Consider the following 26377-nt stretch of genomic DNA (forward strand, 5'->3'; position numbering starts at 1 on the left):
CGCCATGGCATCGCTCAGCTCGGCCTCCACGTACCGCGCCGAGCTCCTCAGCGCCTACGGGCAGGGGCACGGCGAGCCCCGCTTCGAGGGTGACCGGCGGCATGGAGCCTTTGGGGCACAGGAGGCGTTTGGGTACCCAGGTACCGGGCGCGGAGGGTGGGGATGGAGGAGCGGCCCTGCTACCCTGGGGGAGCCCTGCTGCCTTGGGGATCGTCCCCCCAAGGGTTATCCAGCTGATCTGTCCCTGGGGACAGTGTGGGACCCTCCCCCCAGCACCTCCAAGGTTGGGGGGGCTCAGAGGGGCACCCTGATTGCCCCCCCCAGTGCCTCATGGCTCTCTGGACTGTCCTCCAGCTCTTACTCCCCAGGTGCTTTTGTGCTCCCCCTGTAAGTCCCCAATAACCCCAGGGTCCCTGCTGTCCCCAGGACCACCATGCTGCCTCCTCCCCCTCCCAGACCCTTTTGATTCTTCTTTCATCCCTGAAACCCCCCATAGTTTTTCCTCCCCAACCCAGACCATCACAGTATGTCCTCAGCTTCCCTGTGCCCCACACCCTTTGATGTCACCAGCTAGGCCCCCACTTTCTTGTACATGCCCAGTAACTATAGTGTCCTTCTCCCCCCCAGCCCACTCCCCCCAGACCTTTGTGTATTCACCTCCTGTGCTATTCCCCTGCTGTCCAGTGCCCCTGGAATCTCCCAGTGCCCTCAGGTGCCTCCAGACCACCCACTACCCCTCCAGGCCCCCAGTACCCCTTTACCCCTGGGACCCCCAGGTCCCCCTGCAATTCCCCAGCACCTTCAATATCCCCAGATTCCTGCTGCCACCTGCTACCCCCAGCCCTCCCTCCCCCAGTGTCACTCTCCCACACGCCCCAGTGCCCAGCCCCTGGGTACTGTGGCCCCATGCCCAGCAGCCCTCCAATGCCCACAGAGTCCCCAGGTGCCATGTACCCCTGCAGCCTGGGCACCTGGGTGCGTGCCCAGGGTGACACCTACCAAGTGGTGGCCGACGTCAGCCAGTTTGAGCCCCCTGACATTGTGGTGACCACCTCCAACTGCTATGTCACCATCCAGGCAGAAAAGGTGAGGCACCTGAGGGGACAGCACCCCCTCTGGCCTTGGCACAATGGGGGTCCTGTCCCAGGACACCTCTTCTGTGGGTGGTGGGGATGGGTGGTAACTGGGAATAGCCCTTGGTAGGACTGGGGTAAATGGGAGCTGTGCCTGGTGATGGGACAACAGGCAACTCCTGCTCTACTGCACCTGTCCTGTACTGGTGTAACTGGGAACTGTCCTCACTGAGAGTGGGACAACCCGGAACTCCTGCTCCATTGCCTTCTCTGCTGGAGGTGGCAAGTGGGAACAGTCCCTGCTGGCACTGGAGTAGCTGGAATTTACCCCACTAGCCCAGACTTGGGCAGCAGAGGCCTGCTTCCTGCTGGCAATGGGGTAACTGGGAATTGCCCTGGAGTCACTGGGATCTTTCCTGTTGGACTCTCTGTTAGACTCAGGGTGTCTGGGACCGCCCATTAGAAGCACTGGGGTAACTGGGAATGAGCTGTGGACCCCACCATGCCACACTGCATTCCACTGCACCACTGCTGCCTCCCCGCAGGTGGCTGAGGATGGCACCGTCTGTGACACCTTCACCCACAAGTGCCAGCTGCCCGAGGACACGGACCCGCTGTCGGTGAGCTGTGCCCTCACCGAGTCGGGCACTCTGGTCATCACCGTGCGGCGCCGTGCCAGCCCCGGCCCTGGGCAGCGCCCGCAGGGGCTGCACCGCAGCGAGGCCATGCTGTGAGCCGGGACAAAATGCTCCTTGCCCAGAGCCTGCCAACCCCAGCACCATGGTGAAACTCAGCCAGTGCCCACTGGCTGTGGCCCTCCCCACCTCCAGCCCCATAGTGCTTCAGCTCTGTTTATAAAGTCCTTTTATTAAATTAATATAAAAATCTCTGTATTTACATGGGGAGAGGTGCACGGCAGAGAGGCAGCAGGACCCCCTGTTCCCAGCCATGAGGTGCTGAGCACAGGGGGCAGTGCCCACCCACGTCCCCGTGGACACCCCAACCTGATGCCCCTCTCTGCCCCGTGCCACCCTGAGAAGGGACATTGTGGTGCTCATGGAGGATGTGAGGGCAGTGGCCATTCTGGGGGGCACCAGGGGCTGGGGGGGTACAGAGGTAGCAAAGTGGGAAGCCCCAAGAGCTGGCAGGTCCCTGGGGAGCAGGGGCTGGCTGGGGGTCATTTGGCTGGTCCCCAGCCCAGGGAGGGAGCAGAGGCACTGGATTGAGAGTGCCCGCTGCTGTGCTGAGCCTGGTGTCAGAGGGCTCAGGGTGGGCACACCCCAGCACCTGCTGGGGGGCCCTTGTGGCTTCTGGGGACACAAGGGATGGATCTCAAGGGTCTCTCTGACCCTTGGGGGTGTCGTCATCCTCGTCGCCGCCAGGGCCAGCCTCGCGGGGCATGTGGTGGTGCTGGTGGCGGTCCCAGAGCTGGTGCAGGGCCGTGGTGTCAGCCTCGCTGGTGCTGGCGGTGCTGTCGCGGAAGCTGGCGAGCGGCGGGCGCACCTTCACCCCCTTGCCCGTCAGGGAGCCCTCGATGGCCTTGCGCAGCTGCGGGGACCCCAAACCCATGGGCAAACAGCTCCAGGTGCTGCTCTGTGCCCCCCCAGCCTCACTGTCCCCTGCTCACCTCCTTGAGGGACACCATGCCCACCAGCCGCCCAATGCTGGTGACAAATGCGTGGTCCAGGCCCAGCAGAGAGAAGATGGTGTGGGTCTGCAGGAAGACGGGATGAGTTGAGGGTCTGGGGGTTGTGGGTGGGGATCTGGGATGGGGTGAGGGTGCACCTTGTGCAGCGAGGTGTGCTCCACCAGCTGGAAGGGTGCGGGGTCGATCTTGGCACTGCTGAAGTCCACCAGCTGGTCCAGCTGCTGTTCTTCCCACTCCAGGATCTGGGGAGGTGCCATTGGGCAGGCTAAGGGGTACAGCCTCCCCACAAGTGCCAGCAAGGGCCCTCCCTTTCTCCTTACACCTTAAACCTCCCATCCTCCTTACACCTGGTCCTATGAAGAAATCTGGGTTATACACCCCTCCCCACACCCACCTCATGCTCTGGCACCCCTTTGGGATCCCTCTGAGCAGGAGGGTCCTGCCTGTCTCTGCCCAACTCCTCACCTCTGTTGGGGTCATCTTGTCACCCAGAATCATCTCCTCCTGCAAGAGAGGTGTGTTGGCACAGCCCTGAGGCCACTGCGGGCAGGGAGCTGCGGGGAACAGCGCGGGTGGAGGCAGCACATGCAGGCAGGGCACAGCGAGGGTACAGGCAGGGTACAGGCAGCACGTGGGCAGGTCAGGGAACGTGATTGGTTGACAGGACATCGGTCACACCCTGATTGGCCACAGTTGGACAAGCCAAGCTTGTGATTGGTGGAGAGAATGCAAGGTGTGCCATGATTGGCTGAGCAAAGTGGGGCAGATCTCGCGGTTGTGATGGCTGGAAGGCTCCACATCCCGATTCCTGGGAGGGTTTGGAATGGGGAAAATGCACACCAGGATTGGTTGAATGGAATCGTAACTGTCCAAGATTGACTGCACAGACATTGGCCCAACATGACTGGCCAAGCAGAATCTTGCCAGGTCCCTGATTGGTTCAGAGAACTCCTGCCAGGCTCTGATTGGCTGGGAGGAGCTGTGCCCAGGCTGCGATTGGCTGCAGCTTACCACAATGGAAATGCGGACGCGTTTGGCCTTGTGATAGGCTGTGCCCTGGGCCTGGCCCGTGGGAGAGACAGCAGTTAGGGGATGGGATGGGATGGGATGGGATGGGATGGGATGGGATGGGATAGAAAATGATGGAAAGGTATGGGAAGGGACAGGAAGGGTTGAACAGGAATGGGCAGGGCTCGGGAGGGCCAGGCAAGGCCATTCAGGAATGGGCAGGGCTCGGGAGGGCCAGGCAAGGCCATTCAGGGATGGGAAGGGCTGGGCAGAGCCAGGCAAGGCCATTCAGGGATGGGAAGGGCTGGGCAGGGACAGGCTCTCACCTCGGTGGGCTCTGTGGCAGCGTTGGCACAGAAGAGGCTCTTGAGGGCGATGCCAGTGTGGTCAGTGCTGCCAGCTGCGGAAGGAGAGGGGGTGTCAGTGGCAGGGACACAGGGGCCAGGGGCCACATGCAGACTCACCTGGGGGGCTGTCGGCTGGGCTGCTGGGCAGCCGCTTCAGTGCCGGCTTCAGGGGCTTGCGGAGTGCGGCGCGGGCAGGGGTGCCCGAGGAGGTCTCTGTGCTGATCTGTGGGGGATGGGGTGGTAGGGTGATGGTGGTGGGGGGGCACCCTGACCAGGCATCCCCCAGGACAGTTGCAGCCCTCACCTGGAAGCGGATGCTGGAATCGGAGAGCCGGTGCCCGTCCTCGGGCAGCACCTTCTGCCGCAGCGCCAGCAGCCGGCGCTGGGGGCTGAGCTGGGTGTTGAGCAGGGCCCCCACCTGCGCCCGCTCAATGGAGCCCAGCAGGATCATGGACTCTGCCAGACACAGCAAGGCACCATGCTGGATCCTGATGTTCCCTCTGCCACCCACCCATGGCGCACTCCACGGCTGCCGTGGATGCTGGCAGAGCCCCTGCCTGTGTCTCACCAGCTGACTCCACCAGTGGCAGGTTCTTCATCTTGGTGCTGTGCAGGACCTGCTGCAGGTCCCGGTACTTGCAGTTGAGGGTGACGTAGTGGATGTCCCGCACCATGATGTCCTCCACCCGCACGTTGTATTTCCTGCACAGGACAAGAACAGCGGCCTCAGAGTAATGCCACCAGCTCCCCTTGTGCCTCGGTGAGGGGTCTGGGGTTGGGACAGGGGACACAATCTCACTCGTGGTGGCCCCAGCCCAGCTCAGGGAGGTAGGGAAGCTTCTTGATGCGGATGATGCTGTCGTAGAGGGAGGGCTGGAGGCTCTGGGCGACGGCATTGGCCAGGATGACAGCAATCATGACCGGCAGGATGTGCGAGATCTGCCCCGTCAGCTCGAAGACGATGACGGCCGTGGACACCGTGTGGGTGACAGCGCCCGACAGTGCGGCCGCTCCTGCGGCCACCGCCAGGAGATGGGGGAGGGCTGTCAGGTATTGCCCACCAGGCTTGGTCCCTGCCCTGGGTTCCCCCCTCCAGGGCATCCACCACATATGAGGAGCCCTTGGGACCATGTGGGGACATTCCCAGTGGTGGCATCACTCCCAGTTCCAGGGATCACCACCTCAGCTGTGGGGCAGCATCTCCAAATGATGCCCACCATGGTGTCCCCATTCCAGCTCAGAGCTTACCCACCACGGCGTAGCCCCCCGGCACGATGCGGTAGATGTTGCTGTCCGTGTGGATGCCGTCAGGGAACCAGGCTGCCATGCTCTCCCCCACCAGGCGCCCAAAGGCTGCCCCTGCAGGCAGAGAGGGGCTGGGAATGGGCTCAGGGCTCTCCCAGTACCCGGCCCAGCCTCATGCCCTCTCCTCTGCCTGATGCTGCCAGGGAAGGGGACATCTGGAGGCGCCCACAGGTGCCCAGTATGGGCTGAGAGGTGGCTCCCTCCTCCCACTGTGCCCACACAGGGGGCAGGGTCTCACCAATGACGAAGACGGGCATGAAGGCTCCACAGGGCACTGGGATGGTAGTGGCCAAGGCTGACATCCAGAACTGTGGAGCAGACACCCATTAGTTGCCCTCCCTGACCCAGCCCTGCCTCCTGCCCCTGCTGTGACCCTCAGCTGGGTGCTGTGGAGCAGCACGTGGACACCACACCCTGCAACGGGGCATGGGCTCCTCCCAGGGGCACCCTGCCAGCTCCTCCCTGGTGGCACTTGGTGGCATCTGGCCAGCACCTCCCTGGTGGCATGATGGTGGCTCCCAGCCAAGATCTCTTTGATGGCATGCCAGCACCACCCAGCAAACACCTTGGTGGACTCTTGGAGCAGCCACCCAGTGCCTTCTGGTGCCTCTTTTCTGGTAACAATCTGGCACCTCCCTGATGGCATCCAAAAAATCCTCTCCATAACCTCCTGGTCGTACCTTGGGGATGACAGGGGAAGTAGGCACCTACCTTCATGAGGATGAAGACAACAAGCGTGACGAAGACATTGGAGCGGGGATGGAGCCAGGCCTCCAGGATGCCCAAGTACTCAAACTCATCATTGATCCCCTGCTTGGCCCACGTCTGGTTGTCAAAGAGTGTCACCAGGGTGTCCTTCTGGGTGAGCTGGTGATGGGCAGGGGTCAGCTGGGGCTTGTGGTGGCCCTGGGGTGGGGACTGGTGTGCCACCCCACGGCAGGTACCTGGCCAGCCATGAACTGTCCAAAGCCGGGCGGGAAGGTCAGCGTGGAGATGATCAGCGTCACCAGGGCGGGAAAGAGCAGGCGCCTGGCAGGGTGGAACAGGGCAGGGGGTGATTTTGTGCAGCCCCAGCTCCACCACCCTGCTGCTGGGGACTGCTGGGCACCTACTTCTTCATGAGGAAGCGGTTGATGGCCTTCTGGCGGCGCATGAACTGCACGATCTTGCGGTTGAGGTAGACAAAGAGTGCGCCCCCGAAGCCGCTGGCGATCCTGGGCAGAGCCAAGGGAAGAGGTGTCCTGCTGCCACCACCAGCACCACCAGCGCCACCACTGCCTCCCCTGGGGCCATGGGGTGGGTGCTGGGACAGCCGCACTCACCCGATGACAGCAAAGGCAGGCAGCTCCTGCAGGTCGAAGGGGAAGTCGAGGCGGAAGCGGGTTTTGAACAGTGCCGTGATTGTCTCTGGGGGATGGTGGGGCTCAGTAGGGCTGGGCAGGGGACCCCTGTGCCCTCACCCCGCCTGAGGTACCTTCATCCTTGTTCCAGACAGCGAGGACACGGAAGATGAAGGCGCTGAAGGTGGCAGCGAAGAAGCCGCGCCAGTAGTTGCGGACGGCAAAGAAGGTGGAGGTGACCTCGATGCTGAAGAGGACGCCTGGCATGGGGGGAAGTGCACAAGGGAGGTGGAGAAACCCAGGCAGGCCCTGGTGCCTGGCATGCTTCCCACCCGGAGTCCACACTCGTGCACAGCCCACGGGGGTCTGGCTGCCCCACAGACACACTGTGGGGCGGTTCAAGGGATTCCCTGGCAAAGCACAGGCCAGTCCCTGCTGGGCACAGAGGGCACAGCACAGTGGGCACAGCACGAGCAACAGGGCAGCACAGGGATGTGGGCAGCGACATGAGGGGTGGCACTGGGAGGGAGTGGGGTGCACACAGATGGACAGACAGACAGGGCAGCAGGCAAAGGGCAAGGAAAGAGTCAGACACGTCACCAACCTACGGGCAGGGCTCAGCAGGGCTGGAGCGGGGAGCTCCCTGGAGCACAGGGCAGCAGGGGAGAGGACAAGAGCAGACGTTACACATCTGGGAGGGTGCTGCCCGCTCCTCCCTTCCTCCTCTCTGCTGAGCAGCACTGCCCTCTCCCATGCCAGCTGTCCCGGGGGTCCTGCTTGCCTCTCCAGGTGGACCCTGCTGCCTGGGCGGGAGGTGTGGGGGCTGTGGGGCGGCCCGGGGTGACCCTACCTCCAATGGGGGCGGCGAAGCAGCAGCCAACACCGACAGCACAGGCAGCTGCCAGCATTTCAATGTTTCTTGCCTCATTCTGTGAGGGAGACAGGAGTGAGTGGGCACTGCCCCCCAACCCTAGGCACTGCCAAACCTACTGGTAGGCACAGGTTGATCCTTCTGGGGCCAGTCTGCCTTGCTCACCTCGTAGAAGCCCCCAAAGAGGGAGAGGAAGCGGCTGAGCAAGGCTGCACACATGCTGGCAATGTGGACAAAGGGACCCTGAAAGGACAAAGGGAGACTGAAGACATTGCCCTCAGCCTCACTCCCTGGTCCCCTGCTCCCCTGCCCTGGCACTGCCCTCACCTCCTTGCCCAGGGGCATGCCGCTGCCCAGGGCACACGTCAGTCCGATCACCTTGGCCACAAAGGTCTTGAGGGTGAGGTACTCCTTGAGCACGACGCCCCGCAGGATGGTCTTCATCTCGGGGATCCCTGAGCCTGGTGGTGTGGGGACAGCCTTGACCCATAGCCATGAAGGGGGGACGCTGTCCCACGGTTCTGGGGGCTAACCCTTGATGCTTTGCCACACTCCACTGCCACAGGGAGGTCCCAGAGACTCCTCTTCCCACAGTACAATTGGCAGGGTCACCCCCATGGTTATGTAGGCACAGCTCAACCCACAGCCCCAGAGGGACCCCAATTTCATAGCCCCCAGGAGATCCTCTGAAAATCAGGTCTTAGGCCTAGGAACCCCAAGCCTGCAAGCCTCATAGCCCAGGAGGAAATCCACCCCTTAACTCACAGGAGATTCTCTGAAGACCTCTCTCTCATAGGCCTTAGAAGATCCCCAACCCCATAGCTCAGGATGGCATCCAAACCATAGTCCCTAGGAGACCCTCTGAAGACCAGCCCATATCCCTAGAAAGACTCCCAGGACCTCCAGGGACACACCCAGGCACAGCCCCAGGGAACGGACACCCTGTTTAGGGTGCAGGCAGCCCCTTGATGCCCTACCCACGGCCTGCGGGGCAAGGATCTGTGTGAAGCCAGCTGAGAAGGTGATGAGCACAGTGGGGTAGGTGACCCAGGCCATGTACTGCAGCAGCACGTTGGTGTCCAGGCCCCCGTACATCCACTTCTGAGCTGTGGGGACAGCCAGTCAGATGGGTGGTGGGTGGCAAGGCACACGGCATGGCCCCATGGCAGACGGCATGGCCCTATGGCATGGCCACTCCCTGCCATGGCCCCAGGAACCCACTGGTACCCGCCTACCTTGGAGGCATGTGGCGATGGCGAAATCCATGGCCCAGCTGACCAGTGCCATGACCAGTCCCAGCAGTATGAGGAAGACCCAGTCCTCACCCACCTTGGAGATGAGGAACCGCTGGCACTGCAAGGCACAGACTGTGGACACAAGGGCGGGTTCAAGGCTGGACGCCCCAGGGATGGGTACACTGAGGTGGCAGAAGCAGACTGGCAGCAGCACTGACCCAGCAGCACTGACCCAGCACAGCTGGCACTGTTTGGTGCAGGAGCACTGCTGTGTCCAGCTGTCACAGCCAGCTGACTGCACAGTCACACACTGGGCATGCACCTCCCACTAGCACGGCCTCCCTGGCACAGCCCCAGGTACAGGGGCTGGGGGCCCCCATCCCCGCAGCGTGCCCGGCTATTTCGGGCCATTGTGTCCCTGCTGCCCGGCGGGCAGGTGGCATTGTCCTCGGCGCCGGTGTCCCATGACAGCCACAGAAACTCTACCCGCGGCACCGAGGTGGGGTGGGAGCCGTGTCTGACTGTGCTGCCGTGGGTGGGGCTGTGCCCACCCGTGTCCGTGTCCCAGTGACCCTTACCCCGACAGGGGCCACAGCGGCCCTGGGTGTACTCCAGCAGCTCGGAGGGGCGGCGGGGCTGGGGCGTGTCCCCCTCCTGCAGCCGCAGCCGGGCTGCCTCGTCCTTGGCAAAGGTGCCCAAGTCCTGAGTGTAACGCCCGTACATCTGGGGGAGAAGGACAGACAGCAGTGTCAGGGCGGCTGGTGCCCCAAACCCAGCAGCCAAGTGGGGAAACTGAGTCAGGGCAGCAGTGGGCATACTGGCATGGCCTGCCAGGTGAGGGAACAGCCATTGCATCCCAAGGCAAAGGGGTGGAGGCACCTGTGGGAGTGCCCGACTGCCCTCCAGGGCGTGGGAAGGAGCCAGGCAGATAAGGTGAGTGTGGATCAATGGTGATTGTTTTGCCTGCATGCCCCAAGCAGGCAGCTGAAACGTTGGTACCAGTCTCTGGCCCTGCCCAGGTGCCCCAGGCACTGCACTGGGGTGGAGGGTGTGGAAGGGCCTCCGGTGATGGGAGCGTGGCCAGCTTGGCTGGGAGACTCTCTGAGGGCTGGTATTGGGGCTGTGCTGGAGCTCTGCAGGCACCACCCTCTGACATTGCTAAGAGCAAGGCTGGGATACCCCCTCCAAATGCAGCCTTGGCAGGTCATATGTGACATGAGCTGGCTGTTCTCAGCTGGCAGCAGGGAGACCTGCTGAGAGGACAGTGAGGGATAGGAGGTACCCCCAGTTCCAGGAGAGAGGGAGCACAACATCAAGCCCAGGGCAGACCCTGGGCTGTGAAGAGGGGGATCACATAGGGATCACCCCCCTTTCCTCGGGTCCCTCCTGCCTGGCTGTGGCACGTGGCCTGGCCCTGGCAGGGGGTGGCCCTGGCAGTGCCCCTCATGCTGGCCAGGAGCTCTTTGTGCCCATGTTCCCCGCTGAGCCGGGGGCATTTGTCCCGCGCTGGCGGGCACTGCCAAGGACTCGGTTGCTTGGTTTCCGCCTCACTCCCCCCGCACGACCTGAATGCCAAGCGCCAGAGGTTGGCCCGGCACAAAGGGAGGCTTCAGGACCGCGGGGGCCCTGCCAGGCTCCCACGTCGGGACAACGTGAGCCCCATGCCGATGGCGTGCCCACCCGCCGTGCCGTGCCAGCGCAGCGCGTGGCTGCCCAGCCGGGGCGCAGCCGCCCTGCTCCCGGCACGGCCCGTGCCAGCGCCACGGGTGGGCACCGCGCTCGGCACGTGGGCAGCCAGCCCCGGCTGATGGAGGCAGTGCCCACCCTGCATGCCCGGTCCTGTTCACAGCCCCCTGGCACACGGCAGCTCCCCGTGGGGATGGTGTGAAGGTGCACTGCAGACGGGGCAGCGCTCCTGCCCAGGTCCCTTGGGCAGAGAGCAGACAGCAGTCAGAGCGGCGCCGGGTGGATTCTCTGCTGTCTAATACCCAGGTTGTGCCCAGCAGCGGGAGGGAGGGTGGGGATGTAGGCACAGAGAGGAGGGTGAACTAAGTTCCATTGCTGACCCTCTCCTGGCATGGATTTTCCCCCAAACTCCTGCTCAGCATGGGCTCAGAGGCTCCTTGCCCTGTGGAAGAGAGCTGGGAGGAAAGGCACGACCACCTTGAGGGGCCAAATCCAGCATCGGCTGCCAGAGGAGGACCCCGGCCCCGCACGGGGTCTTGAATTCAAAGGCTCCCTTCGGAAAAAGCTTGTTTGCTCTGGAAGATGAAATGGGCCGGCACCCCAGGAGTGCTGTCACCCTGCCAAGCACTTGCCTGCCTGGCCCCACTGCTGACCCATGGCCAGCTCAAACCAAGACGGAAGCACCCCCAGGCTGAGTGCTCCCCGAACCAGCTCTGTTTCTACCTCCTGGGGCTGTGCCAGGGGCTGCCACACCATCCCCCCAGGAGCTGGGGCACACGTTGGATGCCCAGTCCCAAGTGCTCCAGCGTGGTTGAGGGTGGTGGGATTTGCTCCCCCTCTGCCTCCCTTTGGAGCCCACCCCACTCGTAACAACAGGGATACAAGCAAAGGGACCATGACACCCTGCTGCCACCTGCCACCCTGTGCCATCCCATGCCACCCCTCTGCCCCATGCCACAGCCCCACAGGCAGGACATGGGACTCCCATGGGTGCCCAGTGCTGAGCAGCCACAGTTACTGTGCCCACAGCCCTGGCATGGCTGTGAAAGCCAGTGGTGGGCTCTCTCCTTCCTCCTCCTCCTCCTCCTCCTCCGCTTGGGTTATTTTTCCACAAAGGCCTTTTGAAACACAAACAGCCCCAGGACTCCGGCCTCTGCCGTGAAGCAGCTGAACAATCACAGTGCCGGGCGGGCAGGGAGCGGGCACAGGGGGGGCTGCCGGGGGGCACTCGGGGACACGGGCATGGGCCAAGGCCACTGTGTTGGTCCTGAGCTGCTGCACTGCAGGCACTGGCTGTGCCACAGCCCCTTGGGCTCTGCCAGCCCATGGTGCCTGCTGTGCCTGGGCAATGCTGCGCCTGGGGCGGGCACTGGCATCTGGTGCTGCTGTGTCCCCGTGCCAGCCTGTCCCACAGCACTGAGCTGGCCTGGCAGGGGTCAGGCCAGCCATCCTTCTCCCCTAAATTCCCCCTAGGGGAGCTTTTAAAGCTAAGGGGTTGGGGGGTCCTCTGGGCTGGCAGCGGGCAGGCAGAGGCCAGGGGGTGTGTGTCACGCTGCCCGTCTTAGCTGGGCTCTAATCACCCTGAGCGGCTCTGCAATGAACAAGGGCAGTTTGTCAAGCTTAATCCCCCCACGGGGCCCATTACTCCCTGCCACAACAGCCTGGCATGTGGGGGACACTGGGGCTGATGTGCACCCCAGCACCCTTGGCATGCCAGGGCTTCCCACAAACACCTGTCGAGCATGGGGACTCCAGGGAGACCTTTAGATCTGGGGCCCCAAGACCCATGGCATCCCAGGACTGGTGAAATCTTGACAGAAAGGGCATGGGGTAGGGATAAAAGTCTTTGGACATAGTTGGGCACAACCTGCAGCCTGGCTGTGATGACTTGGCTGTGGGCACAAGCAACAAGAACTGTCCCCAGGCTGTCCAGCGCAGAGCAGCCCATGCCAGGCTCCAGCTGGATCCTGATCTTCCTGGCAGGTGCTGGCAGGAGCTGGTGGTGCTTCAGATGCACTGGGGAGGGCTGGGCACTTCTCCTGCCTAGCACGTGCCCAGGCAGCTCCCAAAACGCAGGTGTGAGGCTACGGGACAGGAGCCCACACCCAGCCTCACCCACGGGCCCCAGGCGCCTTCCACGGGCCTCACTGAGCCCAGAGGCCACAGGGATGGGCACCACGGAGCACTCAGGGCACGGGTGCTACCCTGCCCAAAGAAAAGGAGGGCAAAGTCTGACGGTGCCAGCCCAGCGTGCCTCTCCCCTCGCGCTGCCCGCAGGCTCCTCCACCCCACGGTGCCCGGCTGGCACGGCCTCTCTGCTCACCCACCGTGACCAGGGCGCCCAGGGGGGGTGGCAGCAGGGAGAGGCACGGCCAGCACTCACCCCTGTTCCTGCCCCTGACTGCTCCCTGACTCAGCCCTGCCGGGAAGGACAGCGGGGTCAGCAAGGTCGTGGAGATGACGGCACAGTCGGGGCTCCCACGGCCGGCTGCTGTCCTCCAGCCACCTGACAGGGGCAGCTTGGGGTGAGCACTGAGGGGCACGGCCAGAAGAAGGGTTTGGGTGCTGGGAAAGGCAGTGCCGAGGGTACACAGAGCAGCAGTGCCCTGATGCTGCCCTGTGTGCCCATGCTGGGTGGGTAAGGCTCAGCAGAGCCCGCCCCGCACACAGCAGTTGGCCCAGGCTCTCCTGGGCAGCCGTGGGCACAACTCTGTGGCCACGCAGTCCCTTCTTCCCTGCACAGCTCCCTGGCCCTGCCTGTCCGAATGCCTTTGCCAGGGCAAAGTACCGTCCGCCTTGGGCACCGTCCCAAGCTGGGGCCAGGGAAAAGAACCTTTGCCCGTGGTGTCTGAGGGCCGTGGGCAGTGGGGTGGCTGGGAAAACAGCGGGCAAGGAAGACACCCCAGGACAACGGGACACCCTGGTGCCAGTGGGGAGGCCTCTGAGACAGAGGAGTTGTAAACATGGGGCTAAGGTTGCAGGCAGGGGAGATAGCGTATCTTGGGGGCAGAGGGCCGGGACAGGCAGTGCGGGGAAGAGAAGCGTGCCCGGCTGGCGCCTCGGGGGCCCCGCAGGGTGGGCATCCCCTCCCGGGGAAGAGGGGTGTTGCCAGGGGTGGTGAGGTGTGTGCAGAAGTCCTGCCCTGGGGTTGGGGGCTCAGCCAGGCTCCTCCACAGCCGGAGGGGGCTGCGGGTGACATCCCAAACGGGAGGCAGCATCCCAAACAGGGCACCGCGGAGTTCTGCCGCCCTGAGCAGGGCAGCACCCCCAGACCCCCCAAACCGCCGGGCGTTCCATCGCGCCCCGTCGCGTCCTGTGCCACACAGGTGCTCGGCGCCCGCCCGGTGCCCCCGGTACTCACCAGGGTCTGCTCATACTGCAGCGCCCGCTGCGCCTCGCTCTCGGAGGCCATGGTGCCGCCGCTGCCGCCGCTCCGCTCCGCGCCGTCCCGGTGCCGGTGCCGCTGCCGGTGCCCGCGGCGGCCGCGGCTCCTCCCGGACCGCGCGGGGCGGGCCCGGGGCACTGCCCGGGGGAGGGATCGGCCGCGCTCCGCCTCCGCCGGCAGCGCCCGGCACCGGCGGCGCCCGTTACCGGGACCGGCGGCGCTGGGCACCCGGTGCCCGGCCGGGTCAGGAGGAGTCCGGCCGGAAGCTCTGTCCTGTGGCGGGACCCCATCCACGGTGGCCTTTGCCAGGATGGCACCCGCGGGCAGCCAGTGGGTGCAGGTGGCGGTAAAAGCTGCCGTGGGTGACCACGGGCCGGCTCTCCCGGGACACCGTGCTCCCTTTCCCACAGGTACAAGGGGCCGGCGTGGGGCTGGCGCTGCTTTCCTGTGGGTTCCCCCTGGTCGGATGTGGGACGACCCTGCAGACGGTCACCCCCAGGCTCATGGCCATGCCCAGCTGGGGGACAGATTGGTGGGGGCAGAGTGCCTGAGGTCTGTCTTGTCATGAAGGGCACGGGGACAGCTGTCAATGCCCAAGGAGGGCAGGGCACATTGGCACTGTGGGGACTTCACCACACAAAGCTGTCAGGGAGCTCATCCTTACCGTGATGCTGCTCAGTGTCCCGGGACAGTCAGCCCCCAGCGAGAGAGGTGGGCTCCACTCTTCCTTGCTGAAGTCGCTGGGCAGCAGGGGCTCAGTCCTCTCCAGAGAGGCACACGGGTAGACCTTGGCACCAGCAATCCCTGGGGAAGGCGCTCCGGCATGGCAGGCTGGCTGCCGGGACCTCTGCCTCACCGCCACCACGGGCTCAGGGACAGGGCACCAAGGCAGCTGGCAGGGCGATGCTCACCCTCCTCCCCAGGGCACAGGATGGCACTTTTGTGGCAGGAACTGGGTGCAGGGAAAGCCAGAGCTGTGGCACTGCTGGGCTGATGCTGCGGGATCGGGAACGGGCTGGTTCTCACTGCCCAGGTGCCACCCTCTGGTTTGACGTCATCTCCCTCAAGGGTGGGTGACGATGGCTGGGCTGGGGGCTGGGATATCTCCTGTGCCAGTCTGGGAGGGTTCATTGCCCGACGTGAACCAGTTTGAGGCAGGGAGGTGACAAAATGGGTTGCCCGCTCATTGTATCCCCAGGCACGGAGCTCCCTCTTGCTCGTCAGCTCCTGGCACTGCCCCGTGGCAGCAGGGATGTTCATCCGGAGGGGAAGCCCTGTGCCAGGACACATCTCTGCCCAGTGCCACCAGTGTGCCTGGCTGTGGGCCACCAGCATACTGCAAGGCCACCACAGGTGATGCCACCCTGCTGGCACAGGTGCCTGCGTGGCTGTGGGTGCATGCAGGGCAGGACACCCAGCTTAGCATGCAGGGCTCTGTCCCAGCCCAGTGTGCCCCAGTGCCATCCTTCTATTGCTCTACCGCTACTCCAGTCTAGCCTAGGGTCACCCTGGGTGCAGCCCCAGTATAGGTTGACACTGTCCCACTACAGAGTTGTGGTTGTGCCACCATCCCTTACTGCTACCCCAGTAGAGCCCAGTGTTACTTTCCCTACAGCTCTGGCACTGTTCCAGTATAGCTCTGACTGTCCCAGTCATCCCAGTGTGTACCAGCACAGTACAAATGGCCCCAGAGATCCCTCAGACCTCCACATTAGGGATCAAAGGGCAGGTGGCAGCATTGGGTCTCCCATGGGCACCATGAGGCCTTAATCCAGTGCAGTTGTACTGGGGTCACCGGGGTTGTGCTGCCCCAGAGCACGCACAGGGGTCTGCCCTGCACAGCCATGGGTGTCTGTGCCCAGCCCTGGGCACGCAGCTGGTTATGGGTGCTGCAGGACAAGGGCCTCCATGGGTAGCAGCTGGATTGGGGCCCCAGGCTGGGCTTTTTTTGCCACCATGGAGGTGTGAGGAGCAGTCCTGGCTGTCCCTGTGCTAGCAGGCACCATCGCCAAGCACTGTGTTGGCAGCCTCCACCGTGGGCAGAGGTTGGCATCGTGGCTCCAGCTGTGGGCACTGTACACTGCTCTGGTCTTCTCCAGTGCCAACCTGCAGCCTATGGGGGGGTCCTCATCCTGGCATTGGCTTTCACACCCCATATCCCCAAATATACATCCCCAACCCCAGCAATGCCAAGGCCTGCATGTCCCCCATGGGATGTGAGGGCACAGCCCCGTGCCTGCTGCTGCTAGGAAGAGACAGGAACCAGGTGGGCAATAGCTCTGGTTTTAATAAATACATCTTGACCTCCATCCACTGGCACCATAAATTATGTGAGAAACCCGGCTGAGACAGGGTGGGTGCAGCAAACAGGGGCCAGAAGGACTTTACACTATGTACAACACGGGCACGATGCCCGCCGGCCAGGGGGGCTTGGAGTGGCAGGGCAGCAGGTGCCCCAACCTCCACAAGCCTGGCCACTGCCCCCTGCACAAGGGCAGGGCAGTCCTGGCATTGCAGTCGTGCTGAGATGGGGTGGCCAGGCTGGGGGCCAGGCCATGTGCACCCCACTCTGCTCCTCTGTGCCCCTCACCCTGCACGGGCAGGGGCAGTGAGCAGTGGGACCCCCAGTGCCACCCAGCGTCACCGCGTGTGTGCCCCGCTCTGGGCAGCAGTCACTGCTCAGTGGCTCCGTGACTCCACCTTGGCATCCTGGACCTTCTCCCGTGCGTCTGAGGGGGCATCAAGGGCTGGGGGAGGGGAAGTGTGGCTGAGAGATGGGCACAGGGGGTGCCAGCAGGGCACTTGGGGTGGTTGTGCCAGCCCTGGCTCAGCACCAAGGAGACTGGGAGGTGCAGGGGGTGCCACAGAGTGTTTGGGCAGTGGTGCCTGTGTGTGAGCACTGCACTCACCACGGCACTTGGCACAGCAGGGGTTGTCCCTCGTGGCAGGGCTCGCACAGGCAGATGGGGGGCACTCCTGGCGCTGGCAGTGCGTCTCCCCCGACTGGGGAGCAGAAAGAGGGGCTGAGCACCAGGCTGGGGGGACAGCAGCTCCTCAGGGTGCACTGGGTGTCTGAGCTGCTCTCCCACCATTCCCAAAGCCCTGGGGACTGGCACAGTGGCGCCTTCCCTTCCCCCGGAGCTGCCCTAGGCTGGCACACTCACCACACACCAGCACAGGATACACTTCATTTCCCCAAAGGGGGGCACAGACGGGTGCCAGCTCTCGTTGTTGAGGTACCAGCGACGGCCGAAGCGGCACGCCCGCGGCGCGTCTGCCTGCATGGAGTCCGCCAGCTCCGGGACACTCCTCTCTGGGGCTGCAGGAGAGGCCACTGGGAGGATGCCCGCCTGTGGCATTGCCAATGGGGCACACAGGAGCTATGCAGGGAGAATGGAGGGCAGGAGAGGGGTGCAGGTACCTGGGCACTGCTTGCAGCAGTCAGAGGGGTTGGCGCGCACAGGGTTGGCACAGGTGAGCCGTGGGCACTGCACCTTCTCGCAGTGCACTTCACCTGTGGTGCCCTGCAGGGAGGGCACAGGGCAGTCAGCTCCCCATGCCCTGGTCTGAGCCTCAGCTACAGTTCCTGGGAACTGAGAGCCCCCATAGGTGCCAGACCAGGCTGGGAGGCAAGTCTGGAACCCACACCCACCTTGCAGGTACAAATGGCACATTTGATGAGGCCAAACGGGGGCACGACAGGGTGCCAGCGAGTGCCAGAGCCTCTCCATGTCTTGTCACCATCGAAGTAGCAGCCTGGAAGAGGAAGAAGAAGAGGAAGTCACAGCCCTTGTGACTCAGCCTTTGCAGAGCTGCCCCCTCAGCCCATGCACACAAGGACGCACCCTCGCTACTGTCCCGTGCCCTCTCCAGCTTCAGCTCTTCCTGCTCCGTCTTCTTCTCTACAAGGGAGAGCAAGGCCATGAAGGGGTGCACATGGCAAAGTCTCTGAAAGGGACCCCCACCTTGTTTTCACAAGGAGCCCCCCAGCCCACCCCCAGGTACCTTCACAGATGGGGCAGCAGAGCTCTTCAGGATGCACCTGGTGGGTACAGTTGAGGGGCTGGCACAAGATGGGGTCACAGATCACTGTGCGCTTCTGGGGACAGCAGAGGTGGGGCTCATTAGAGAGGGGCATTACTGATGGGTGCTGCCCCTTCAGCACAACCCCCAGCTCGTACCTGGCAGCTGCAGATAGAGCACTTCTTGTCATAGTCAGGTGCCCAGCGGGTGCCATGTGCCCGGTGCTGACCCTCAAAGAAGCAGGAGTTGGGGTCCTTCTTCAGCTGCTCCAGGTCCCTGGTCTTGGTGCTCTCAGAGAGCTCAGCCTGCCCCAGGGACTCCCCTGGGGCCAGGCGGGTCCCTCCTGCATGGCACTGGTTGGGAATGTGCACCTGGAGGGGGCAATGAGCAGGAGGTCACTTCCCATGCCGATGCCTGCCTGCCTTCCATGGTCAGGCTGGTGAAGGAACCACCCATGACCACAAAACACATCAGGACCTGGTGACAGAGTGATCCTGTTCCCTTCCACCCTGCTCCAGGCAGTGCCACCCCGCCACAGGCAGCAGTGGGGGTGGGCAGGGTGCCCTGCCCCAATGAGGACCTACCCGTCCCCGCATCTCCCCATTGGGGTGAGCTTTGGTGCTGACTTGCAGGAAAGCAGTGCCCTGGGCCAGGTGCTGCAGCAGGTCGGCATCCAGGTCCTTCACCACGCCCTGAGCCTGTCGTGGCGAGAGGGGCACCAGGGTGGGGATAAGGTCTGGCCCAGCCCCTGCTGTGTGGTGCCCTGAGCGGGTGCCCCCCTCACCTCAGTGCTGTAGAAGCCCTTGAGCAGGCGCTTGTGCTGGTGGGGGCGGGTGCCCATCTCCCCCAGCTCAGCCACGCCGTGGATGTGGGCGCTGACAGTGCCATCGCTCGGCCGTCCCAGCCCCGCCACCGAGATCTCGTAGTGCAGGTGGCAGTGCTCATCCAGCGAGAGCCAGGCGTGCCCCCCGGCACCGCTGGGCACCGGGGGGGACACCAGCTGCCCCGCCAGTGCCACAGGCATCTCTGTGCACAGACAGGGACCGTGGCAGGGTGTGGTGCTGTGTGGGAGGGCTGCCCCACTGCCCCCGTTACCACCCCATGTGTCCTTGGTACCTGTGTAGCGGGCGAGCAGTCCACTGTAGGGCAGGGAGATGATTTGGCCTCGCAGCTCACCCTCTGCCCAGTCTTTGGTGGCCACGTTGAGGAAGAGTTCATTTTGTAGAAGCATGTGGGCATCACGGGCGCTGGGGCTCTGCCAGGCACCCCAGGCCTGCCACCAGTGGGAGACCATGCAGGTTGGGACAGGGACGCACCCAAAGTCCCCACACCATCCCTCCCAGCATCAGCCAGTGCTCACCAGCCCATCCTTGTAGCTGGGTGTCATGTCAAACAGGATGTTCCTCTTGCTTTTCCGTCGGGGTTTGGTCTCCAGTGTGATGCCCACCACCTCACTGGCAGTGCCCACCACCTGCACCTGTGAGTGGGGTGCCAAAGGGCAGTGTCAGGGTGGCAGATACACCTGGGAGCCTCGAGAGGGAAATGGGTGCCCACCACTCACCTGGTACTCCAGGGTGCCATTCTCATGCAGCGCCAGTTTGGCTGAGCCCACAGCCCCGGTCTTGGTTGGCAGCAAAGCGTCCGCTCCGCATAGCACACTTTGGATGGCTTCAGCCCGGGGAGAGAGGCACAAGGGTGGGTGAGATTGGCACGAGGGTAAGCACAGCAATCCCCCTGCCCCCCAGTGTGCCTGCCCTGTGCTCACTGTCACAGCTGCGGCGGGTGGTGATGGTGCCAGCCAGCTGGCGTGCGTGCTGGCCCTCCGTCTCAGCCACGATGCGGAGCTGCCCCTGCACCAGCCACTGCAGCTCCTGGGCAGGCAGGTCACTCAGCACCTCTGCAAAGTCGGGGTCCTGGCAGGGGGGGTAGAGTGCCTTGGATCAGCCCTGGTGCTCTGGGCACTGGGGCTGCCAGGGCCTGTGGGGGATGAAAACACTTTACCTCCACAGTGATGTTGGCATGGACCTCGCGTAGTGTCTGGCCCTGGTGCAGGATGCGGACCCTCAGCGGGACCCACGGGGATTCTGAACATGGCAGAGGGGAGTGGACCCACTGGACCAGGGGTCTGCAACCACTTCAAACCTACACCTCTGTGCCCACCACCTCCAAACCCCTGGCATTTTCTTGCCCGTTGCCTGCCCCTGCGTGCCTGGGCCCTCATCATTCCCTCCGGCATGCCCTAAATCCTTGCAAACCCACATTGCAAACCTATCCTTCTTGCACAATGGCTCTCACACCCCATATGCTCTGCAGCATCCTCAGCCCCCCTGCACAGGTGCACACCATCCTCTCCCCACCAGGCACACCCCAAATCACACAACACACTCTATGCACACCTCACCCTCCACCCCACCCCACACACAGCCCCTAAACCCACCCTGAGCCCCACACCCAGCCCAGCCACCCATCCTAACCCCACAGATGCTGACCCATGCATCCTGAGCCACAGACATGCCATGCACTCCTTCAGGTCTACACAGCCCCCTCTGGGCAGTGCCTCCCTCCCCTTCCCTCCTTTCCTCCCTCCCTTCCCTGCCCACCCTCACCCCTTGCTCCAGGCTCCAGCAGTCCCCGGGCCATGAGGATGAAGTGCAGGTTGTTCTCTGTGTCACTCAGTGTCAGCATGGCCATGCCCCCAGCACCCAAGTGCAAGGGGTTCGACGAGGTCAGGATGGCACCGAATGTCTCTGTGCAGGGACAGGGGCATGAGGGACATTCTGGTGGCACCACTGGGTATGCATGCAGTGGCTGGACTCACCTGCAAAGAGTGCCCGGTGCTTGAGGATGTGCCCATGGACCTCTCCGGTGGGCTGTGCCCGGGTGATGAGGGACACACGGAGCTGTTCCCGCCGCAGCAGCTGGACGTTGGCTTTGGACACCGTCCTCCACATTCCACAGAGCTGTGGGTGAGGGATGGAAGGGCTGGGCGGTGGCTGGGGGGCACCACAAGCCCAGCAGGGGTCAGAAGGGGCACCGTGCCCCCTGCCCTCCCAGCCCCTCTCACCATGCCATCCTCGGGGGCAGCGCTCTTCTGCACGGGGTGTTCGAACAGCACGTTACCCTCGGGGTCACTGAAACGCACCCGGCTCGGCCGCCCCAGCCTGCGAGCACCCGGGGGGGTGAACAAGGGCCACATTCTGCCCTTCCCCTCCCCTCACTCAGCATCGGGCACAGGGGTGTGTCAGGGAGGGCACACGGGGGTCACCGGGGGTTTGGGGTGGGCAGGAAAAGGAAGATGTTCTCCTGGGGTGCCGAGTGCTAGGCTCTGCCCGCCCATTCCACGACTAGCCCAACACTGCTGTCCTGCCAAATGCCAGCTTGGCATGGATTCTCTGGGCTCCCCTATCCTGGAGCGGGGTTTAACTGGCACAAAGCAGGATGAGGGTCTCTGCCGGGAAAGGCACCATGGCAGGACCCGCTGGGAGCTGAGTGTTCAGGCTGTAAATAAGGAGCATTTTCGGCTCCGCTTGGCTCCCCCTGTCAGAGCTGGAAATTAGTCACCACTTTACTATGCAAAGGGGCCTGGAAGCGAGGAAGAGCAGAAGAAACTGGAGCGGGAAGGAGGGAGGGAGAGGAGAGGCTCTGCTGCTGGCGGGCATCCGGGGAGGGCATGGGGAACCCTGGCAGCAGTGCCAAGGCACTGCCCCCGGCAGAGCCTGCAGGGTGGCACAGCAGTTCTGCCAGCTGCACCCACGGGAGCCCTGGAACTGTTCCTGTTTGTTTCCAGTCCAGATCTGGAGGCAAATGGGTGAGGCTGGGCCGACACTGTGGGTGTGCCGAAATTCTGGCTGCTGACCTAGGCTGGAGCCCAGCACGCTGCCCCCCCTTCTCCAAATTTCTCACTCTGTCTGTGCAAGGCTGTGGCACCATAGGGGGATATTGGAAAGGAAACTGAGGCACAAGCATGGTTGCATTCCCTCTTTTCCAGAGAGCTGCCAGATGTGCCAGGCTGGGCAGGGGACGGGGGCAGGACTCACCGCTCGTAGCTGATGGAGAAGAGCAGGGAGGAGCGCAGCAGGGTGAAGCGAGCCTTGGCCACGGCACTGGATGTGGGGTGCCACGGCTCTGGGCCGCTCGTCAGCAGGGCCACAAACTCTGGGGAGGAGATGCTGCTGCTGAGGGGGAGCGTGGGGGGTGCCCCACGCTGCTGCTGTCTGGGTGGGTGGCTCACCTGTGCGGGCATCATCGCGAGCCAGGCCCTCAGAGCTGAGGTAGGAGCGGTCATTGTAGGGCTTGTCCAGGTCATCCTCCTTCTCCTGGAAGTACTCCAAGGTGTCAAACCGAAGTGCAGGGCTCTTCTCTGGTGGGCCTGGCAAGGCTGGCATGGGGTGGACACAGGAGGAGATCATCACACCAGGCTGCTTGTGCCCAAGAGCTTGGGGAGGGGACAATAATAAATCGCCCCTCTTGAGACAGACCAAGATGTGCCCTGTGAATCACTGTGGGGCTCTTAGCTGAGGAGTGCTGTGCACAGGCACATGGACAGGCAGGGCATTTAGCCCTGTGTGCCTCCCCTGCACTCCTTTCAGGCTGTTCCCATCAGGGCTTTCGTATCATGGGCACTGGTAACTTTCATAACAAATTGACCAGCCCTTTTCAGGGGAGTGTGCAATGCCCCCTTTCCCAGGCCAGCGGGGATCCTGGGGGGCTGGTGGGGGCTCCCTGCAGAGAAGCACCCACTCTCCTCACCTTTGGGGCAGGTGTGACAGCAGTGTCCCGGCAGAAGCGTGGCCCGGGGACAGGCAGGCACGGGGCAGTCCTGCTTCATGTTCTTGCAGTTCACTTTCCCCACGGGCTTCCCCCGGTGGTTCCTCTGCTGTGGGGGGCCAAGAAGACTCCAGAGGAGCCGTGCCAAGGTGTGCCAGGCCATTTCTAGGTGTGCCAAGTCGTGCCCTCCCAACACAGGATGGCTTCCCCCATCTTTTTCCATCTGGAGCCTGGACACCTTGCAGAGTCCCCAGATGCCTGTACGGCAGCCAAACCAGGGCCCCCTCCCCGCAGCCCCCAGCCTCCTGACCAGCTGTGCGTGGCCCCGCCAGCCCCGGCCTCGGGGAGCTGCTCGGAGGAAGGGAGGGAGGGAGGAAGGGGGCCGGAGGCCATCCCCGAGGAGGGGGAGGAAGAATGAAGCCTGATCCTTTAAACCCCCCTTCTCCTCCCCCCTGCCGCGGGGGAGGACATCCAGGTGTCCGGCTGGCTGAAGGGATCCCGCTTCCCTCTTCCATGGGAATTAGAGGAGTGTATTGAACAGAGGGGTCGAACTCTCTCCTTGCCAGCCCCCTCCCCAGCCAGCCGGGGTCCTGGGGGGTCTCCCAGGGAACAGGGTGTGTGGGGGCACTCACCGGCTCGCAGTGACAGATAACGCAGCGCATCACCCCGAAGGGCTCCCCCAGGTCCGGGTGCCACGTCTCCTCCAGAGCATAGAAGTGCCCCCCGAAGGCGCAGCCTGCGGACACCCCACCACCACCCACCGCCGTCCCCAGTCACCTCCGGGCCGCGGGCACCCCCCTGCCGCAGCCCCGGACCGGCCGGCACCGCCCCGCCGCCCGCCGCGCTGCCGGTGCCGGTCCCAGTGCCGGTCCCGGCCAGCCGGGGGGCCCGGGGCGGAACGCGGGGTGCCAGAGGAGGGGGGTGCAGGCACGCCATGCACGGACGGGGGTGCGGGTGGCAGGGAGGGGGTGCCCGACGCGGGATGCGTGACGGGGGGTGCGGCAGCGGCTCGTACGGGACCGGGGGAGCGCGGAGCGGGGGAAGGAAGGGTGGAGGGCAGGGGGCTCCTACCTGCCGCCCCGCCGGGGGGCAGCGGCTCCGCGTCGGGCCGGATGGGCAGGGCGAGCTTGGGGCGGGCGGCGCGGCCGGGCAGGGGCCGGAGCGGGAGCAGGGCGAGCAGCAGCAGCGCAGCGGCGCGCATGGTGCCGGCCGGCCGGGGCGGGCGGACCGGGACCGGAGGCGGCGGCGGGGAGGGGGGGCCGGGCGCTGCCGGGCGCTGCCGCCGCCTCTGCCCGGCTGCCGGCTCCGGCTCCGCTTTATAGGCGGCGGCATGGGCAAGCGGGAGCTGCGAGCCCTGTGCAAACAAAGGCCCCGCTAATGAGGCGCAGGCAGCGGCCGGCCAGGGGGGGATGCGCCCCCCGCCGTGCTCCGACCCCCCCACATATCCCCGGGCCCCGGCCCCGCCGCCCCCGCCTGGCACGGGACGTCCTGTCCGGTCCTGTCCCGTCCTGCGGCACCCGGGGCACGCCGCTGCCCTGCCAGGCAGGGGGTACCCCGCACTCGGGGTGTCCTGGGGACCCCCCTCCCATTCATTACTCCCCTCTCCCAGGGCATGCAGTTCCCCAGCGTGCAGAGCATCCTTACTCACATGCCAGCCCCAGGGCATGGGGAATCCTGAGGGATGGAGGCTGGAACTAGATGATGTTTATGATCCTTTGCAACCCAGAGCAGTCTATGATACGATTGTATGATATAACCTCCCTCAGAGCATCGGGCACCCTCAGATTCTGGGCATCCTGGGGACATCCCCTCCCAGTTCACACCCCTCTGGGATATAAGGCACTGTGGAGACACCACCACCACCATCCACACCCCTTCCACAGAGCCTGGGGTGTTCCTGAGCACTGGACATCCCAGTTATGCCCCCACTCATATTCCCCTCTTCAAGGGTATGAGCCCCTCCTCATCCCGATAAGCCCCCTTGGGAATAAAGCATTTGCAGGGCACACCCATTCAATGCCAGTCTCCTCAGTCTGTGCAATCTTCCCAGCATGGGGCATCTCCTGGGCACAGAGCATCCTGGAACCCCCACAGCCACACAGTCCACCTTCGGTCATGAGCTCTTCCAGGGCTCATTGCCCCCCTCCTCAGGCATGAGACATCCTGGGGACTGCTCCATGCACGCAGTCCCCTCCCAGGCCCCTTGGCACCCCAGCACACAGGGCCCTGCAAGGCTCTGTCCATCTGCTGCTCCCCGGACCCCAGCCCTTCCTCCATCCACTCAGCACCCCTGAGCACGGGCTCCCAAAACAGCCAGCCCCCTCTCACAATCCACACTGCTCTCTGCAAAGGCACAGCCAACACCCTCCAGCTTGTGCCTTCCACATTCCTAAATTTCTCCAGCTGCTGCCCACCCTGGGCAGAGCAAGGCTCCAGAATGGGACCCTGGACTCCTGCCCACCAGTGACAGGGGCTGCAGGGGAACAGGAGCTTGAGTTCCCTTGTCCAGGGAGGGAAGGGCATCTGGAGGGGGGATGCTGTGAGAGCAGCACCCAGCACCTGCCCCATTCTTCACCCACACCTGGGCTGGTAAGTGTGGCAGAGGTTGGCAGTGAGTAGGCACCATGGAAAAACTTGGGGAAAGCATCATCCATCTGGGGAAACTGAGGCATGAATTTAGGGGAGGGGGAGCCTATGAGGAGTGGGGGCGCTTTGTGTCACCCATGTCCCTGCTGCCACCCCCGCCGAGAGTGGCAGGGAGAGGCTGAGGGTGGTGGGTGCGTGGCAGGCGGGCGCCCGGCAGGGGGAAGGCGGGTGGGGAGGGGAGGAGGGGGAAGCGCGGGGCTGCCAAAATCAACTCCGGGCGGTGCAAACACCCGGCCAGCTGCGCGGTGTAGCTAGGGAAACACGGCACAGCTGGAGCACAACAGGCCCCTGCCTCCCCAGAAAGCTCCTCCTGGGCCTCTCCGCAGCCCAGCGAGCAGCTGGGGGGGCTGCAGCCCACCGCCCCCCGCCCCAGAGCCAGCATGAGGTTGCCCATCCCCGGCTTATCCATGCCTGCCCCATCCCATTCCCTGCCCTGGTCTGGCACAGTCTCCATGCAGCGGGACACCTCTCCCGGGGAGGGCAGTGGGACGGGGGCTCGGCCCTGCCGGGACCTGGCCCGTGGCAGGAGCTGCAGACGGCAGCGAGGAGTAGCTGTGCTTACCCCAGCAGGACATCCCGCTGGCATCACCAGGGCTGGGACACTGCCAGCACCTCGGGCATCCCCCGGGCATGGCTGTCCTGACACCCTGCTGCTTGCAAGGAGCAGCGACCATGGCTGGCAGCCTGGCACCCCTTGGCCCTGTGCCCTCCCCGCCGTCCCCAGCGGTGTCACTGACCTGTCCCCTCTCCTCTTTCCCGATGTCCTCGCTGGCCCGGGCTCCAGCGACGCGGAGGGCAGGGAAGGGTTGGGGTCTGTGTGGCTGTGCCAGCGTCGCTGCGCGGTGCCCGCTGCGGCACAGCAGCGGCTCTGGGCACGGCAGGATGGGAGCGGGGCTGAGCGGGGAGGAGGCGGGCGATGGCTCCCAGCTGTCCCGCCGATGCCAGGAATCCGGTGCTGGCTCTGTGCACCCAGAGCTCGTCACAGTCTCCTGGCTCGTCTGCGGGACACGGGGAAGAGACGAGGGAAGCTCCCTCCCCTTTCC

The 26377-nt window shown here is 64.2% G+C and overlaps 2 protein-coding genes and 1 pseudogene across 4 annotated transcripts; 1 reads left to right on the forward strand and 2 right to left on the reverse strand.

Annotated features, from left to right (window-relative positions):
* The first annotated feature begins 4 nt into the window (after positions 1 to 4).
* On the forward strand, positions 5 to 2299 carry LOC129124648 (heat shock protein beta-7-like; annotated as a pseudogene).
* CLCN2 (chloride voltage-gated channel 2) lies at positions 1923 to 14424 on the reverse strand. The gene is given in 27 exon segments (XM_077184079.1): positions 1923 to 2621; positions 2701 to 2787; positions 2859 to 2963; positions 3187 to 3225; positions 4056 to 4129; positions 4194 to 4299; positions 4381 to 4532; positions 4645 to 4778; positions 4876 to 5089; positions 5325 to 5435; positions 5620 to 5689; positions 6093 to 6248; positions 6326 to 6410; positions 6494 to 6595; positions 6704 to 6788; positions 6856 to 6981; positions 7572 to 7650; positions 7758 to 7835; positions 7920 to 8053; positions 8570 to 8698; positions 8828 to 8959; positions 9406 to 9550; positions 13875 to 14203; positions 14206 to 14259; positions 14262 to 14330; positions 14333 to 14376; positions 14378 to 14424. Coding segments are annotated over 27 exon segments (3087 nt in total). The 5' UTR covers positions 14410 to 14424; the 3' UTR covers positions 1923 to 2405.
* A 1741-nt stretch (positions 14425 to 16165) lies between these two features.
* Positions 16166 to 26367, reverse strand: CHRD (chordin). 3 transcript variants are annotated; one of them, XM_077184081.1, is made up of 24 exons: positions 26072 to 26367; positions 23760 to 24042; positions 23321 to 23424; positions 22671 to 22794; positions 22153 to 22299; positions 21959 to 22076; positions 20986 to 21082; positions 20740 to 20881; positions 20528 to 20668; positions 19923 to 20005; positions 19687 to 19834; positions 19483 to 19589; positions 19282 to 19398; positions 19038 to 19194; positions 18706 to 18947; positions 18506 to 18619; positions 18080 to 18292; positions 17904 to 17997; positions 17744 to 17800; positions 17551 to 17654; positions 17320 to 17422; positions 17063 to 17217; positions 16808 to 16901; positions 16166 to 16645 (listed from the first exon to the last, which is right to left on the reverse strand). In XM_077184081.1, the coding sequence occupies exons 2-24, from the start codon at positions 23887 to 23889 to the stop codon at positions 16578 to 16580; spliced, it is 2859 nt and encodes a 952-aa protein (XP_077040196.1). In that variant the 5' UTR covers positions 23890 to 24042; positions 26072 to 26367; the 3' UTR covers positions 16166 to 16577. The 3 variants fall into 3 exon arrangements, with proteins under 3 accessions (XP_077040196.1, XP_077040197.1, XP_077040195.1); XM_077184082.1 differs by having other exon boundaries at positions 22153 to 22290; positions 22671 to 22797; positions 26072 to 26335; XM_077184080.1 differs by having other exon boundaries at positions 22671 to 22797; positions 26072 to 26334.
* Positions 26368 to 26377: the final 10 nt, after the last annotated feature.

This window comes from Agelaius phoeniceus, chromosome 10 (genome assembly GCF_051311805.1).
Source record: "Agelaius phoeniceus isolate bAgePho1 chromosome 10, bAgePho1.hap1, whole genome shotgun sequence".
Lineage (NCBI taxonomy): Eukaryota > Metazoa > Chordata > Aves > Passeriformes > Icteridae > Agelaius > Agelaius phoeniceus.

Coding starts and splice junctions, on each gene's coding strand:
- CHRD (XM_077184080.1), bottom strand. CDS start 23,889: ATGCGCGCCGCTGCGCTGCTGCTGCTCGCCCTGCTCCCGCTCCGGCCC. Junction 19,399..19,482: donor ATGGCACCCTGGAGTACCAG/GTGAGTGGTGGG, acceptor CCCCACTCACAG/GTGCAGGTGGTGGGCACTGC. Junction 17,218..17,319: donor CTGCTGCAAGCAGTGCCCAG/GTACCTGCACCC, acceptor CCTCTCCTGCAG/CCCCAGAGAGGAGTGTCCCG.